The sequence below is a fragment of the Manihot esculenta genome, chromosome 5 (assembly GCF_001659605.2).
Source record: "Manihot esculenta cultivar AM560-2 chromosome 5, M.esculenta_v8, whole genome shotgun sequence".
Lineage (NCBI taxonomy): Eukaryota > Viridiplantae > Streptophyta > Magnoliopsida > Malpighiales > Euphorbiaceae > Manihot > Manihot esculenta.
In genome coordinates, this window is record NC_035165.2 from 24,342,429 (window position 1) to 24,360,042 (window position 17,614).

Here is a 17,614-nt window from a genome sequence, read left to right on the forward strand (position 1 = left end):
AATCTTGAAGAAGAAGAGATAAAAACAGTAGATAGCGTAAAAAGTAAAAGAGTAAAAGAAAAGAACTACTTAAAGTGATTTGGGTATGTGAACTGCCCTGATCATTTAATGCTGGCCCTCTGGATTCTTGACAGGGTGATTTGACCAGTGATTTGGATAAGCAGTGGGCAAATCACTTGGCCAGACCGCTTCTCCTTTGCAGTTGCTGGGCTGGTACTGTTCACGCCCTTTTCTGATGATGTGCTTGATTTTGCGATTGGACCGGTGATCTTGGTCAAATTATCTGGGCAATTGGGCAAATCACTGCCCCGATCACTTATGACTATGGTATATTCAGTCGATTTGCCTGGCGATTTGGGCAAGCAGTGGGCAACTCACTGGGCAAATCACTACATCTAGGCTGCCTCCCAGTAGCGCCCTGTTTTCTGTCTTGGGCTGGACTTCAGTGTCTTGCTCAGCAGTCTTGGGAAGGGGGATCCAAAGGAACCTCCTCCACAACATGGACAGTAAAACCTTCATAGAATCTCTTCAAACGATGCCCATTAACCTTGAAAACCTTGTTTGTTTGTGGACTCCGTATGTCAATAGCTTCATGTGCTGCAACCTGTCTCTGATTCTGGTGAGATGAGCCTCCACCGAATGGTCTTGAGGTGCCTTTTATGTCCTCCAAGGTCCACCCAATTGCTTTTTTGTGCTTCTTTAACACATCAAGGAGCTTTTCCTCTTCTTCTTGGCTGAGCTGGTTAGAAATAATGACTGGAAGTGAATTTCCAGCTCCCAAGTAGGCATATTTGAGGAGGCTTGGCAATGGTTTCAGTTCTAGTGCTGATTTCTGCTGTTTACTGTCTGATTTGGGCTGTGATTTGGGCAGATTATCTGGTGGTCTGGGCAAATCACTTTCTGTCAAGTCTGTCTGCTCCAGTGATTTGGTCTGTGATTTGAGCAGATTATCTGGTGGTCTGGGCAAATCACTGGGCAAATCACCCACATCCAGCAAGTTACAGCAGTCTGCTGTTTTTTCTGCTTCAGTGATGTTGCTGTCCACTTCTCCTTTCCTGCAAAGACCTTCATAAAGTAAGTTTTCTTGATCAAAATCAAAAATTTCTTGACTTAAATCATCAATAACATCAAGGCCATAAACAGGAGAAACATCATTGGGGAATTTCATGGCATCATAAACATTAAATTTGATAACTTCCCCTTCAAACTCCATAGTCAATGTGCCATCATGCACATCAATTTTTGTTCTTGCTGTGCTCAAGAATGGTCTCCCAAGTAAGATGTCAGAGGTGATTTTGCCCTTATCCTCCTCCATGTCAATCACATAAAAATCTGCTGGGAAGACTAGTTGGTCAACTTGTACCAACACATCTTCTAGCACTCCCTTGGGATGGACGACGGAACGGTCAGCCAATTGGATCACAATACTGGTGCCCTTGAGTGTACCTGCATTCAACAAGTTAAAAATGGAAAGTGGCATGACATTTATTGAAGCTCCAAGGTCACACATGGCCTTTTTTATTCCCACATTGCCTATCTTGCATGAAACCGCGAACATTCCTCTATCCTTGCATTTGGTTGGAAGTTTCCTTTGGATGACAGCTGAAACACACTCCCCCACACTTACCTTTTCATGTTCAGCAAGTTTCCTTCGGTTGGTGCATAGCTCTTTGAGAAACTTGGCATACCTTGGGATTTGCTTTACAGCATCAAGTAGGGGAATGTTGATTTCCACCTTGCGGAGTGTCTCAAGTATCTCTTTTTCTTCTTTCTCCTTTTGGGACCTTGCAAATCTCTTTGGGAAGGGAGGAGGTACCTTGAATCTCTCTGCTGGTTGTTGTTTCTGCCTTTGACTGGATTCTGCCTTCTCTGGTGGTTTAGGCAGATCACTGCTGGACAGCTCAGTTTGACCAGCGATCGAGTCAGTTTCTACTATTGAACTGGGCAAATCACTGCCCTGATCACTTTCTGGCAGAATTTCTTCCATGCCCTGTTTTTGCAATTTTTCAGCCCTATTGTCTTGTAACTCCTTTCCACTCCTCAATGTGATGGCACTAACATTTTGTCTTGGATTTATCTCAATTTGGGAGGGTAGCTTCCCTTGAGACTCATATTTGCTCATTGAAGTGGCCATTTGGCTCACTTGTTTCTCAAGATTTTGCACGGTACTTGCTAAATTCTTCACAATCTCCTCAAGAGATTCATTGGAGTTCTGAGGTGCAGCTTGAGCTTGGTTCCTTTGCTGGTAGCTTGGGTATTGGTTTCCCCTTGCATAACTGAAATTTGGATGGCCCCTCCAGCCTGGATTATAAGTATTTGCATAAGGATCATACCTTCTTTGCCCATTGAAGCCTCCAACAGCATTGACTTGCTGGTCCTCCTCTTGAAGGGAAGGACATAGATCAGTTGGGTGGTTGTTGGCACATATTCCACATGTCTTGGGCTACTGAATCTGCTGGACTTGTTGGGTTTGACTCACAACAAGGCTACGGACAGCATTGGTGAGTTCAGAAAGTTAGGATGATAAAATGGAATTACTCACCTCATTTACATTCCTTGTTGGCAGCTCTTGGTCTCCAAATTGTTGAGAAGCTGCAGCCATGGAGGAAATTAAGTCCCTCATCTCTCGAGGTGATTTTTTTTCAATTGTTCCTCCACAGGCTGCGTCAATAAATTTTCTCTCCGAGGGTAGCAAACCTCCATAGAAGTACTCAATGAGAGATTGGTCAGAAATATCATGCCGAGGGCAGCTTGTGCACAACTTTTTGAACCTTTCCCAGTACTCATACAAGCCTTCAGAGTGCTTTTCCTTTATACCACTTATTTCTCGACGGATGCCTATGGCTTTTGAGGTTGGAAAGAATTTTCTCAAGAATGCTCTTACCATATCAGCCCATGATGTGATGGATCCGGGTGGCAAGTAGAATAACCATTCTTTGGCATAGTCTTCAAGGGAAAAAGGGAAGGCTCTAAGCTTGATATCGTCTTCTGGAATGCCTTGGGGTCTCATGGTTGAGCACACAACGTGGAATGCCTTTAAATGCTTGTGAGGATCTTCATTTTCTAGGCCTCTGAATTTAGGAAGGAGATGAATTAGACCTGTCTTTAGCTCGAATGGTGCTGCCAATAGGGGATATTCAATGCATAAGGGTGCTTGATCTCCTGCTGGTTCAGCTAACTCTCCGAGAGTTCTTTCCTGTGGCTAAGGTGCTTGAATGGGCACGTTTCCAGCTTGTATTTCAGCTTCTACATGTGCAGCAGGTGGTGCTGCCATTGCTGGATTTTCTGCCATAACCAGAAGTTCAGTTTCTGGTGCAAATTCAGTAGTAGGAGGTGCGGTGATGGAAGTTTCTGCTGGTGCAGAAATTTCTTCAGCAGGGGCAGTAGGTGGTCTGTGAGGTGGAGTTGTTGATGAAGACGGTTTTGAGGCTTGGTTCCTCAAATTTGCTTGCTTCCTTAAGCTCTTGGCGGTTTTCTCAATCTCCGGATCGTAAAGAAGAGTGTCTTTACGGCCAAACCTGGTCATAAAGGGAAAATACGTTAGTTAGATCAAGTCCCCGGCAACGGCGCCAATTTTTGATAGGCGGTTGTCGAAGCCGTCAAAAATAAACCTATTATCAATCAACAAATAAATTTGTAGATAGTGGCAATAGGGTCGAACCACAGGGAATTGACACTAATGATCTTCCTAATAATAACCAAGATAAGTAAATAACAAATAATTAAAAGAGGGGGGTTTGAGTTGATGAATTAAAACTAAATAGCAAAAGAAAGCAATAATTTAAAGATGAGTAAATCAATAAGAGAAAAGCTTCTAGTTGAAGTATGGATCTTATTTCAGATTGTTTAGAATTGATCATTGATTTTTTAATACTCCTATTTATCTCAATAAATTAGTTTAGGATGTGGAAGACGCTTCTCACAATCCAAATTCCTCCTTAGTTCTAGTTTGATTAGGAAACGTTCGCTGATCAAACACTAATCAACAAGTTGCCAAGGAACGTCCTTGGGGCATTGTAGCATCGAACAACTGTTGACTGCATTAAGACTTAGAGAAACCCAATTCTATCCTTGCCAACCGCGTGGTCAAGTTTAGATTATGCAATTTGATTAAATGTGTATTTGAACAATCTAAGCAATTACGGACCTAAATCATTCAAACAATATTACTTAAGCAATTTAAAAGCAATGGGCCCTTATTGATTCTAAAAGCAAAGTAATAATTATGGAAAACTCAAATTGCATAAATATTGAAATAAACAAGAGTTCAACAATGGAGTATTAAATCTCCCAATTCATCACAAAATCTGAAATTCACCAACTTCAACTAGAAAAGAAAGAGTTTAGCCACTCATGGTGGACTAAATACACAAAAAGATGAAAAGAAAAGAAAAGAAGAAAAATGCTGGAGAGTTTCTGGCGAGTTGAGTTGCTGATCACCCGATGCCTTTGCTGGTTTGGGGGCTCTCCTTTTATAGCTGCAGATTTCCATCCATCTAGGGTTTCAAAATCCCTTTTTGATTTGGTGTTTGACTCCTCTTTTGATGTTGAATTTAATTGCAATTGGAATTCCTTGGATGAGAAGTTCTTTTCGTAGCTCTTGGATTTGTATTGATAGTGATTGAGTTGGATTTGGACTTCTGAAAATTTGGATTTCTGTTTTCTGCCCAAATTCCCGCTCTGCTGTCAGTTTCTGTTGTGAAAGTGATTTGCCCGGTGATTTGACCAGTTTCTTCAAGTGATTGGGCAAATCACAGACCCGATCACGTTTCTGCGAGTCAGTTCTCTCTGTCTTCTGCGAGTGATTTGGCCAATGTCTTCGAGTGTCCTGGGCAAATCACTGACCTTATCACTTCTGCCTGTTGCCTCCAGGTTTCTGCTTCAGCTTGATTTGGGCGAATCACTGGGCAAATCACTGACCCGATCACTTTTCTGTCAACTTTCTGCACTTTTTCTCCAATTCTCCAATTTCTTCCTTTTCTGTAAAAACAAGATAAAAACCATAAATTAAGCTAAAAAAATGTGTAAATAAGCAATAAAAAAGATAATAAAAATGTGGCTAATTTATGCTTGATCAAAAGCAAATGCCTAAAGCATGTTCATGCATCATGTTTATATATAATAGGTTGATTGCACTAGTTACATGAATATGACGCATTGCATTATTTACTGTTGATGTTGATGGACCAAGGCGACCCCAATAGCCCTAGCTATGTTATGTTAATGAAGTCCTGAGGAGCCCCTTGAGGGCCGAGCATAATGAAGTCCTGAGGAGCCCGAAGGGCCGGGCACCATGTTATGTTACAGTCAGAGGGAGTTTTGGTGGTCATGTCCAATCCGTTATGTGAAATGTTTGTGCTGTGACACATTTCATGAAAGCATGTAATTAATGAACTGTTTTCTTTGTTTCTACTCATTGGGCTTTTTAGCTCACCCCTCTCCCCTAACCCCAGTGTTGCAGGTATGAGGTCGATCGGGAAGTCTCAAGAGTAAAGGTTTTGCTTATGTAATAGTATTAGATTAGTACTTTAGTGTGGACATGTAATGTGAATTGAGATAATGGATTGTAATGTAATGTAAAGTTATGTTCATGGATTAGTACTGTGCTTGGCCCTAAGACTTGGTTGGTCCCTGTTTAATACATGATGTATATAATGTTTTAGATGTTGAGTTATGTTTGAACTAAACTGGTGGCATGTGTTGTTTACCACGCTTTGGTTTGATGAGGACCCTAGTGGAGGTCTTATGTTTGTGGTTTGATGCATGCACAGGTTAGGTTCTAGTTCTTTGGATGTAATCCTGGCTTGATGTATGTTATGTTGACCCAGCTAGAGTTTTGATGAGGGCTCTAGTAGGGGGGTTTCTTTATGTTTTCAGTTATGTTGCATACAGGTCAAGTTCGGTATTTACATCAGATGTTTAAGTTTTTATGTTAAGTTTTGATCATGTATGGGATTTGACCAGGTGATAGGAGGTATGTTTGGCTTGCTACGGGTCCCGGCGGCCTTAAGCCGATCTGGATCCTAGCGCCGGTGGCGGTTCGGGCCGTTACAGAGGGGTATCGGTTTCCGGGCTGTTACATGATCCGTTGTGGGTCGAAGGGTAAAGTGGCTCCAAGATACATCGGACCCTTTGAAGTCCTGTAAAGGTGTTAGGCTTGCTACGGGTCCCGGCGGCCTTAAGCCGATCTAGATCCTAGCGCCGGTAGCAGTCCAGTTTTCGGGTCGTTACACACTACCCAGTATATTGTGGTCCAGAGTAGGAGGAAAGCCCACTTGTGTCTATTTGGAAGAGAAGATAAACGACTCTCCTAACATCCTTGGTCCCTGTTGTGTGCTCTCTCCTTCTTCATTCATCCTCGATATGTTAGAAGCTTCTAACACATTTAATGTGGCATGCTGAAAGAGGTCTATGAGGTATGGCAATTTCTAAAATAACCTTTTTGTGTCAACCTGGGTCATCCCTTTTGTTGCCAAATATTCCTTAAATAACGCTGAGATTTCGTCTCTAGGAAACAACTCTGCAAAAGTAATAATGGGAACATCAACCTCGTTCACTGGACCCAAGGTGGTTGTGTTGTCCAACCCTCCACCAGAGTTTCTCTCCTTTGACAAGATGACCATAGGAGGCAACTCCTCCATCCCTAGGGCTGTAATCGAATCGAGTCAAGTCGAGTTTTGATAAGTTCAAGCTCCATTAGAAAATAAATTTAAAAGCTTAAGTTCGAGCTCGAGTTCGACTCGATTTTCATTTATAAACTCGAGCTAAACAATATTAAACTCGAGCTCGATTTGTAATAAGCTCGTTTATCACATTAACGAGTCAACTCAAATTTCATTCAAAAAGCTCAAATTTGAGCTCATTTAGGCTCAAATTTGAGCTTGATTATATTATAAACAAGCTCAATATAATTCAAATTCATTTAAATTATAAACAAATTTAAATTTAAATTAAATTTTAAATTAAATTTTTTTATTTAAGTGAAGTCTCTCAAATCTAAAACTAATGAAAAAAAATGTAGAAGGGTTATCCTTTTATAGAGAAGTCATAATCCTCCATATCCCTTCAACTTTCGATATGGGATTAGTATTGGTGAACGAGCTTACTCATGAGTTTGTTCGCGAGCCTGTTCAGGAGCTTGTTCTCGAGCCTGCTCACGAGTCAGCTCGCGAGTTTGTTCATAAATTTGAAAACGAGCCGAGCTTGCGAGCCTAAACGAGCCGAATACTGCTAAGCTCAAACTCGCTCATTTATTAAACGAGCCTAAAAAGTGAGTTCAAGCTCGGTTCATTTAGAAAAGAGTCGAGCCCGGTCGAATTTTTATCGAGCGAAGTCTCGAATAGCTCACGAACAGTTTGGTTCGTTTACACCCATATCAATCCCTTTCATTGACATATCCTTCTGCTTTTCTAGAGTAAATAGCCTTTCCCCAATTTTTGAGTTATTGGAGTTATTTGCAATACAAAGTACCAGATGGTCAACGGATGATGGTGTAGATGGTTTGGATAACAAGGAATTTGAGGGTATGTCTTTGCCTTGGGTGGGAAGGTCTGGAAGTGTTACAGTATTGAAAGTACCAAGGAGGAGAGGACTATGACAGATTGTAGCCTGGTTTGGCAAGGAAGATGAGGTTTGGTTTGAGGAGGAGATTTGGGTCTTATGGATGGAAGTTTTAGGGGAGATTCTTTGTGATGAATTAGCTCTAGGCAAGGTCCAAATTCTAGTTTACCATCAGCAAGATCTCCTTCATCCGTACTTTTGCTGCAATTTCTACGTAAATGGCCCATTATTCCATAATTGAAACAAATACCAGGCAATTTCTCAAATTTAAACTGGATCCATTGCTTACTACCATTTGCCCTTTGATTGTGAAAACCTGTTGGGAAGGATTGATTAATAGTTATGCCAACTCTAATACGCATCATATTTAAATAACCCATATTACCATCATGAGTAAAGTCTGCCATAAACTTACCAATACAATTACCAATCAGCTGGGCATTTTGCATATGGATTTGATTAGAGGTAACCTCCAAGTTTGTACCCAAAAGGGTGAATAGGAGAAGGATATCTCCTCTATGGACATGTTTGGAGGCCATTCCGCTATGGCAAGTTGCTGATTATTAATGGTCCAAGGCCTGTTTTCTATAATAATTTTTGCATCTACTTCATGTTCAAACGTAAATACAAACATATTATTCAGTTTAGCTGCTGCTCTGTATCCTCTTCTAGTTTGCCAGGATTTGACTAAAATTGCTTTAATCATAGCTAAACTGATGGTTTTTTCAGAAATTACCTTGCCAACTAGAACTTTGCCTTTGGAATGTTTGTCATTATCCTTATTGACAATTAGGTGGAGAGTTATTTGTTTGCAATTAAAACTCTTGGCCTTATCAATCGGTTTATCCACATTTTCAACAAAGTCTGACATTATGAGTAAAGGAGAGAGTGAAGAAAGGGATAACAGAGGTTAAGAAAAAAGGAGTGATGATAATATCAACAAATAAGAATAAAGGTAAGATAGCCATTAAAGAAAAGAAAAGGGCCAAAAAGAGAAAAGTAGGATAAACTACTAAAGATTTCCACTAATTTCCACTAATGAGTCAGGAGATTCTTAAGAAAATCGAGAGCACGAGGACTGAACCCAAAGGAAAACTAGATCCAGACATTGCAAACAAGAAGGAAACTTCATTGATGGAAAAAAATAAAAAAGGAAACTTCATATTCCTTTCATTTGATTTGATCCCACATTTTTTATCCTATTTCCTACCTAATGCCCTAATCTCATCATTATTGCTCTGTCTCTGTGCGAAATTTCATTAACATGGATTATAATAATATTATTAAAATAAGTGAAAATTATAAAAATTAACGTGATTTTATTGGGTTCTCAAAATTTATGTTTTAATTTGTGTTAAACTTATATATAAGTTTCATTTTCAAAAAAAGTTATATATAAGTTTATCTCAAAATATTTTAAAATTTTTTTACGGTATATTAATATGAAATATTATTTTAATACAATTAAACTGTAGTTTGTAATGTTGATTAGAGATTTTAGAGTAAAAATATGTGATAATTAAAATAATATCCTTTTTATTGAGATTATTAAGAAAATTAAAAAATAAATCACATAAATAAACATAATACTTTGAGTGAAAATCTCGTTTAAAAATAATAAAATTGACGGTTGTTGTTAGTGTTTTTTGCGATTCAGAATTCAAATTTCAAATAATCTAAAGAGTCATGGTTTTTTTCAATAGTTTGGGCTGATATCATGGAAAAATTGTACTTAAAATATTAGTTGTAATTAATTTAAATATATAGATTTCGTCTTCTTTTCAATTAAAATTCTGTTATAATTTTAGCAGTTTTGTAATGTGATTTAAAAAATAAAAAAATATGAAAAATTCAATTTTGTCAATATTTTGATTCCAGATTTCCAGTTTATAATTTCTCCATCAGGACTCTGTTTGAAAAGAGACTTTACAAGGTGATGAACTGGGTTGAGGAGAATCATGACTTGTAAAGATTTTAAAAAACTGCAAATAATAGGAAATTTGCTTTTCATTCTTCCAAACAAAGCATTAACACACCGAATAGGCATTGTTCCTCGTATTTTGGCCCAAGTTAAGTGGGCTTTCTTTTCCTAACAAGATGGACACTTTTTCATGCGGCAAATTTATTTATACCCTTTTCATGTGAATCTAAAATTTAGTTATTTGTATTTTAATTCTAAATCGCGACCAAATGAATTGAACTTTCTCTTTGTAATATACTTCAAATAAAATTTAGCCTTAAAGGACAAGTGGCGCATGAAGATGAAGTGTTTATACTCTGAAAACCCAGTTGAAAGAGACTCAGCACGATATTTCTATACTCGGATCCAATAATATCCTTAACAAGTAAACAGCTTGACAAAAATCTAGCCGAGCCAGATTTGTGGATAACATCCACCACAGACAACGAGTGGCTATCATTTTGGCCCCTTTAGATTTGTTATCAACACCAGAGCCTCCTGCTTTCTCTGCTGTCTCTTCTTCTTCACAGTCCTATCTCCCCACTATTAGCTTCAAACACAATTTTGCCATGGCTACAGTCACCAATTTCTTGTCAAAACCACCTTCTTCTCTTTCAAGCACCCCTAGAATCACTCCTCGCTGCTTCCATAGTTCCTTTTTGGTGAGCTTTGGCTCTAAACATAAACCTTTCTCGGCAACGAGACTAGACACGAAGAGGACGCACTTCATCACAAAGGCCACAGCTGCCCCAGAGACCAAAAAGGCTGTTAGCGATGAAAGAGTACAAAAAATCCACAACATGGAGGAATTCGATGAAGCCCTTAAAATGGCGAAGAACAAGCTTGTGGTTGTGGAATATGCTGCTAGCCACAGCGCTAATAGCAACAAGATCTACCCTTTTATGGTGGAGCTTAGCAGAACCTGCAACGACGTGGAGTTCTTGCTTGTAATGGGCGATGAATCAGAAAAAACCAGAGAACTTTGCAGAAGAGAGAAGGTAGAGAAAGTTCCTCACTTCAGCTTCTACAAAGGCATGGAGAAGATTCACGAAGAGGGAGGGATTGGTCCAGATCAGCTGATGGGAGATGTGCTATACTATGGAGATAACCACTCTGCTGTTGTGCAGCTGCATTCAAGAGAAGATGTGGAGAAGTTGATTGATGATCATAAGGCTGATCACAAGCTGATTGTACTTGATGTGGGGTTGAAGCACTGTGGACCGTGCGTGAAAGTGTATCCAACGGTGATAAAATTATCGAGGAGAATGGGCGATACTGTGGTGTTTGCCAGGATGAATGGTGATGAGAACGATAGCTGCATGCAGTTCTTGAAGGATATGGACGTGATTGAGGTACCCACTTTCTTATTTATCAGAGATGGTGAGATTTGTGGAAGGTATGTAGGCTCTGGTAAAGGAGAGCTTGTGGGAGAAATTCTTAGATACCAAGGAGTTCGTGTAACCTATTAAAAAGTAGAATCTAAATTAGACAAAATTCTTGATTATAGTTCAAATTAATGAAAAGAAAGATGAGTGGTTTATTATGTAGAAAAAGGCAGATTTGCTTTATATTCATGGTTGCATGAAAACTGGTACTCATACTCTGGTCATGTGTTTTTTTTTATCCCATGCTCCTAGAAGAATGCTCCTATAAGAATAAGTTTTAACAGTTATAATTGAATTTAAAATAATTTTTTTATCAATTTAAAGATAAAAGCAAGTGCAGTATTTAATTTTTAAGGAGAGGAGAGAGTGTTGAGTTGCTCTATTTATTAAAATGATTAGTGAATTTAATATTAAAATATAATTATTTATAATTATCTTTATATTTTTATATATTTTTAACGTAGGATTCTTTAAGACTATTGTTTAGAATCCTTCATCGGGATGCAACTTTATAATCCATTCTCTGCCCAAACAAAAAGAAACAAATACAGTTAAAAGAAGGAATCTTGGAAAAAAATGGATTAATTCAAATTGTTCAGACAATTAAATTCAACTGAAGACGCCTAGGTGGACTCATGATTCTTCTCTTCCATAGATTAACATCTCTTCTTGGCTGCAAAGCCACTGATGGACCAACGGTTGTAGGCGCTGAGAAAGGAACAATCACCTCTTCTTCTTCTATGTCCATGTGTACTCTGCCCTCTTCATCGGCATAAGAATCCCCGTGTTCTGAATCCACCGGCGCAATCTGAGCCGTCCAGTCAAAGTTGGCAAAAGCATCACGACTGCTCGCAAAGTGTCTCATCTGACTCAAAGAAGGTGGTGCTCTATCAGAAAGCGGTTGCTTATCATAGATAGAAGAATCTGATCTCCTCCTCTCATCAATTGGCCTTGCACTACCAGAGAATTTCATAATAGTCGACTCATGTTTCTTTATCTCGCGTGAAGAAGGCACAGTCTTTGCTTCATGAGGAGACGAAGAGTGCTTGGCCTTGTTTACTATCTTCTTCTTGCATTTGATTTGGCCCATGCAGGACACCTTAGGCGAGTTGGGTTCTTGGGAATCAAAGCTACCATTCTTGGGTTTCCGTCGAATTTCATCGGGGATGATGGAAACAACTGGACTGGAGAAACCTTTACCGGCATGAACTCTGTGTCTGTGGAAGTGATTCTCTGATCGTTTATCTCTACTGGGGCTAAATGGAGGGTTTTGGAAGTAGACTGCAGAAGCTGCTTTGGGTAAAAATTTGAGAATCTTGTTCTTTGATTTCGGTTGCTTCTCCATTTTCGAAAGCTAAAGGTCTCTACGAAAGTTCAACCACCCACCTGCAAATCAATGGTATATTTATATAAATAAATACTAGGACAATGACTTCGTTTCATGACGGTGTGAATGGTGATGGTCAAATGAGAAGGGTGTGGTTAGCAAGCCATCTTAGGCTTTTTAAGGAAACAGCTTGCAGGTTTTGATTATATTTATGCAGGTTTCCATCTTATTGCCTAGCAATTTGCATTGATTTCCAAGATTAAAATGGTTAATCCCGGAATTAATTCTGAGTTACTCTTTGCTTAATTGTAATATACTATAAACTGAAAATGGAAAATGACAGAATACATTCCTTAATAAAAAAAAATTATTTCATTACCAAAAAAAATTAAACATAAATTATAAATCCCATATAAATATAATAGGCTGGTTTAGGATAAAATTAATCATTTATCCTTCATTTTGCAAGAAATAAGATTTCTATTTACTTTTAAAAAATTAATTTTTTTCATTTTCAAAATTATTAATTTCAAATGGAGAGATAGAGTTTTAAAAAAATAATACAATAGAATTGGGTGTTGATGCTTTATTTAATGCGATTTCAATTTCCATTTGAATGGTTTACCCAGTGAATTTTCTTTCATTTGCGTCGAATTTAATCTCTATTTCTTAATATTAAACACTGTTTCAACTTTCTGAATATAAAATTATTCCATTAGAGAAAAAATTAAATTATTATAAAAAAAATTTAATATTATTTAATTCTTGATATTGTAATCATTTTTCGGAAATTTTTGATATTATAACTAAATAATAAAAAAATATTTTTTTATATTTTGTATAAAAAAAAATTTCAAAATGAATTCCTGTCCGGACAACCGTAAGCACCGGATAAGTGCCGACCAATTTGGAGATTTTAGCCTTTGCTTTGTCAATGGTCTCTGATCATCAGAGATTACTTTATTTATCAGGCATTTCTAGCGTACTTAAATTATTCATCAAGTCTCTATCGTTTTTCTGAAAATATTTTATTCTTTAATATTATAGTAAAATAATATCAAATACAATACTTTTTCTAAAAATAAAATTTGGATTTCTTAAACTAATTATTAATAAAAATGTTTATTTAAAAAAAAAAACTCACCATGTAATTGAAATTGTTTCTATTTTTGAAAAGAAAATCATATTCATTGGCATAATTTTTTAGGGAAATTTACATAGAATGAATGATTTGGCGTTGAAAAGATAATAATGAGTAGGCGGAATAATATTAATTATAATAATGTGATTATGATTTGGCAAAGATAATAGGGTTCATATTTTGCTGTGCATTAAATCTACTATGATGTTGAATATTCACCTAATTCTAGATCTCATTTCACACCTTCCGTCTCTAATTCTCTATGTTTAAGGAAACTTCCCACACCATGCCCTAATTTTCATGTTAATTTTGACTCCCAATTAGTATTTTGGTCAGTAATAATCTTATTAGGAAAAAAAATTGTACAATTTTGGAAAGGGATAATATGAAATTTAAATTTAATTAGTTGATTTCAAAATCCAATTAAAACCGATCAAAATCAAAATCAATATTAAATTATATTATAATTAGATGATTAATTATAGTATCAAAAATAGTAATATTTATTACCATAGCTTTTATAAGCTATGGTAATTTATCAAGATTTATTTAATGCGATATTGTATGTACGATAAAAAAATAATAATACTAATTTCATAGATTCCATCAAATTGGATAAAGCATAATTGAAACGTATCACCACATTGAATTTCATGGGCAATTTTGATTAGGTAAGGAAAATCAAACTTATTATTTATAATTATTAAATTTATAGAATTTAATATTAATACTTGATTTAATTTTAAGATAGGTCAAACATATACAACGAAGTTTTTGGCATTTTGTGACATGTGAATTTTAAATTTTAATTTGATTAGAGAATACCATTATAATTCAAATCTAAACCAATAAAGGATTGTTTGAATTTTTTTATCCTGATTATTTGAAATTATCAGTTAGAAGCAACTGAAATAAAGCACTGGATTGCAAGCGACAGGTCGCTGAGTTTTGGCAGAGCAAAACGCTGTGTCGTTAGTTGTTAAAGTCATTTGCTTATGCTTTCTCCAGGGAAGAGAGCAACGCACTCTTAGTTGGAATGTGGCTTCGCGCTGAATCCCAACCATTTCTTCGGTGAAAACCCTAACATTATCATCTGATTCGTCTCTCTGCTTAAGGTATGCGAATTTCCTCTATCATTTTACTCTTTTCACTGCGAATGGAAGACTTTGCTGTTCGTTTTTGAGATTTTAGTATCGCAGTTGATTACTCAATTTCATTGAAAAAATCTAATTTAGGGATCTGAGCAATTGGATGATTATGAGATAGGGTTAGTTGTGGACTTAGTTGTTTGATCGTAATACTGATGATACCATCTGATCCTCTTTAACTATGTTCGATTCTGTGTTCATCTGGGCTTATAGACTTGGATGATGATGATGACTTTTGCTGCATTTTACTTCATAAAAACTTGAGCTTGAGGATAACCTTTATTCTTGGGGAAGAGAATCAGCCATGGCTCTCTCCTTTGATTTGCAGGACTTTATTCTCCGTGCTCGGGTTTTGAAGCTGTATAGACAAGCTCTAAGGACTGCAAAAAGAGCACCTGAACATGCTAGAGGTGAAATTTTGAAAATCTAATTTAACTGATGCATATCATTGGGTCTATAGCTCTTTATTGATCTCCCGTGTATCAATTTAAATTCACTGTTCCTCATTTGTTTCCATCTATAAATCTTGAGGATGATCTCCCCCATGTTTAAATTATGTTCCTTGCAAAGTTTGCATCTGAGTTAATTACTACAAGTGGAATTTCTGTTAGAGTGGAGGGAGAGTAAAAACTTTTCTCTTTTAGTAAATTTTCAGTTTTGGGTTTTTTGGAAGGAAGAAAAGTATATTGAGTGTTTTTCCAGATTTTGAAGAGAAAACCTCAATTTACCATTTTGTTGGGGAAAATGCAGAATTTTGAAGGTTTTTTAACAGCCTGTAAAACACCGTACCTTATAAGATCATGGGTTATCCAAACAAAATCCATAGCTTTAAAAGCTTGAAAAACACAATTACCTTATTGAAACCTCGTTCTGAACAGAGTAACCTTTGGAAATGAAACAAATTTCCATTAGTTTTTAGCAAGCCGACAGTTTATCAGCTTTCAAATAGCTTGCTAAATGGATCAACCATTTGGGGTTACCTCAGTTATCTGGACAAGCTGCAATCTTGATACTCGTTAAAAACACTTGTTATATACTGTTTTGTTCGAGATTCTGCATGGTGCAATATTAATTGGATATAACCATATGCTTTTTGCTTTTCTTGTCCTTGCATTTACTATTTGGCCTGCTACACCTTTATTTTCATAGCATTCAAACTATTTATCATATAGTACCTTGCCCTTGTTTCTTTAAAATTGTTTAGTTAGTAGGCCTCTAGAATTACTTTGCTCAGTTATAATTTGGAACTTGCGATGGAAAATAAAATTATGTTAATCTTATCTAAAATGTCTTGGGCTTTATTTTAATACTGTGCTGAGTGCAGTTCTAGCAGCTTTCTCTGAAAGTCAATGAATTTTACAGTTGAACTGAAGCATACAATTAGACAAGAGATGGAGAAGAACCGGAATTGCAAGGAGAAGCAGAGGATTCGTTTTCTGATTAGTGAAGGATTAGAGAGATTAAAAGGTTTGGATGAGATGCTTGATATGCAGGGTCATTGATAGAACACTGAAATTGCAAATGACGTGCAAGCATGTAGTTCAATTTTTTTAGGATTCTCAATGTAATGGATGTAATGTAACGTACTGCTGAATATGGAATGACAAAAATTCTTCATTACTGTCTCGGATATTGTGAGCAGTGGTTTCAAATAAAGGCAGAAGGCTGCACTGCCAGGAAATACAATATTGGTAGGGTGCAAATTGTAACAAAATAATTAAATATGCAATGTAATTTAAATACCTGTACAGTATTAGGGCATTCTAACGCAATTTTATTTATATTTAGTACGAGTAAAATATATATTTAATAAATTTAAATTTAATATAATTATGTTATTCACTAATGCAATATTTACATAACAAAATTGACTTTTTAAACTTTTTTCAGATAATCATTGCAGTAGTTTATTAAAAATAAGTTCACATGTTGAAAAAATAAAATTTTAAATTTTATGGAGGCGATGATCCCTATCTGCCCCTAAAATTCATGATATATTTGATTAGAAAATTAGCCGTTTGTTCAAATCGTTTTGTGCGTATTAAAATATTTTTTATTATTATTATATAAAATAGTATAATTTTATTTTATAAAATAATATAAAATTGTTTTATAAAATAATATATATTTTTTATTAATTTATTTCGCTTATCGAGATAAATAAAATATTTTTTTATATATTCAGATTTTAAATTTAAAATTATTAATAGATGGATATTGAATATCATATATAATATTTTACTTTATTTTTTGAGATTTAAAATAATATAAAAAAAACTATTAATTAAATATACTACCTATTGCCATAAAATAAAGAAGATGGAGAATTAGAAATTTAACTAATATGTATGATTTCCAAGTTTAGAGTAAGAAATTTAAAGTTCTCAAATATTAATCAAGTACAAAATCATATTTCAACAAATTTAATTGTATTAAAGAAAATTAAAAATTTTAGTGCTCATTGATGTTGCTGAAGATAAACTAATAATATGACTGAAACGAAACTGTATTGTGATTGATCAAAACCTGCAAGGAAGAAAACGTGATGTAGTGGTGGATACCCACGGCAGTCACTCCGAACCTCAAATCAGTATCTTGAAGAAGAGAATGTAACAAATGGCTTAGAGTTTCAATATTAGAGATAGCGTACCTTTGCCTTTGGGATCGTTCTCCTTTTATATTATGAGAGGATGAAGATAAATATAATGTTGTGGCCGATTGCTCGATACTGGACATCGTCAGCCAATTAGGTTGGTAAACTTACGATCTCTCGCGAAATGGGAATGTGCTCGATAATGGTAACTCTGTACCAAGACTCGGCCTATCCGGAGGAGCGAATCTTGACGATATTCCGAGTGCTAAAGTTTCCGGGTCTCCTTCTCCTGTTGTGAGACCGTGTTTTCCACTTATCATATCTTTGTCACGTGGCCCTTGTCTTGTGGCGACAGCTCACAGCTTTTTTTGAACAGATATTATGTAATATCAGAGGTCCCCTCGCTAGTTTTCGACTCTTTAGATTCAAAAGGAATATTTTTTATCCAGGTCCGGGATACGTGACTCTTCAAGATTAGCTCCTTACTTTTTACGTCGCTT

At 36.3% G+C, this 17,614-nt stretch overlaps 3 protein-coding genes across 4 annotated transcripts; 2 read left to right on the forward strand and 1 right to left on the reverse strand.

Annotated features, from left to right (window-relative positions):
• The first annotated feature begins 9,974 nt into the window (after positions 1-9,974).
• On the forward strand, positions 9,975-11,073 carry LOC110616103 (thioredoxin-like protein CDSP32, chloroplastic). The gene has a single exon (XM_021758426.2). It carries the CDS (start codon positions 10,090-10,092, stop codon positions 10,987-10,989), a length of 900 nt encoding a protein of 299 aa, XP_021614118.1. The 5' UTR covers positions 9,975-10,089; the 3' UTR covers positions 10,990-11,073.
• A 214-nt stretch (positions 11,074-11,287) lies between these two features.
• LOC110616104 (uncharacterized protein At1g76070) lies at positions 11,288-12,250 on the reverse strand. Its single transcript, XM_021758427.2, has one exon. The coding sequence runs from the start codon at positions 12,248-12,250 to the stop codon at positions 11,501-11,503; it is 750 nt and encodes a 249-aa protein (XP_021614119.1). The 3' UTR covers positions 11,288-11,500.
• On the forward strand, positions 12,166-16,146 carry LOC110614761. 2 transcript variants are annotated; one of them, XM_021756414.2, is made up of 4 exons: positions 12,166-12,304; positions 14,270-14,488; positions 14,816-14,931; positions 15,884-16,146. In XM_021756414.2, the coding sequence occupies exons 3-4, from the start codon at positions 14,826-14,828 to the stop codon at positions 16,021-16,023; spliced, it is 246 nt and encodes an 81-aa protein (XP_021612106.1). In that variant the 5' UTR covers positions 12,166-12,304; positions 14,270-14,488; positions 14,816-14,825; the 3' UTR covers positions 16,024-16,146. The 2 variants fall into 2 exon arrangements, with proteins under 2 accessions (XP_021612106.1, XP_021612107.1); XM_021756415.2 differs by having other exon boundaries at positions 14,824-14,931.
• The last annotated feature ends 1,468 nt before the right edge of the window (positions 16,147-17,614 follow it).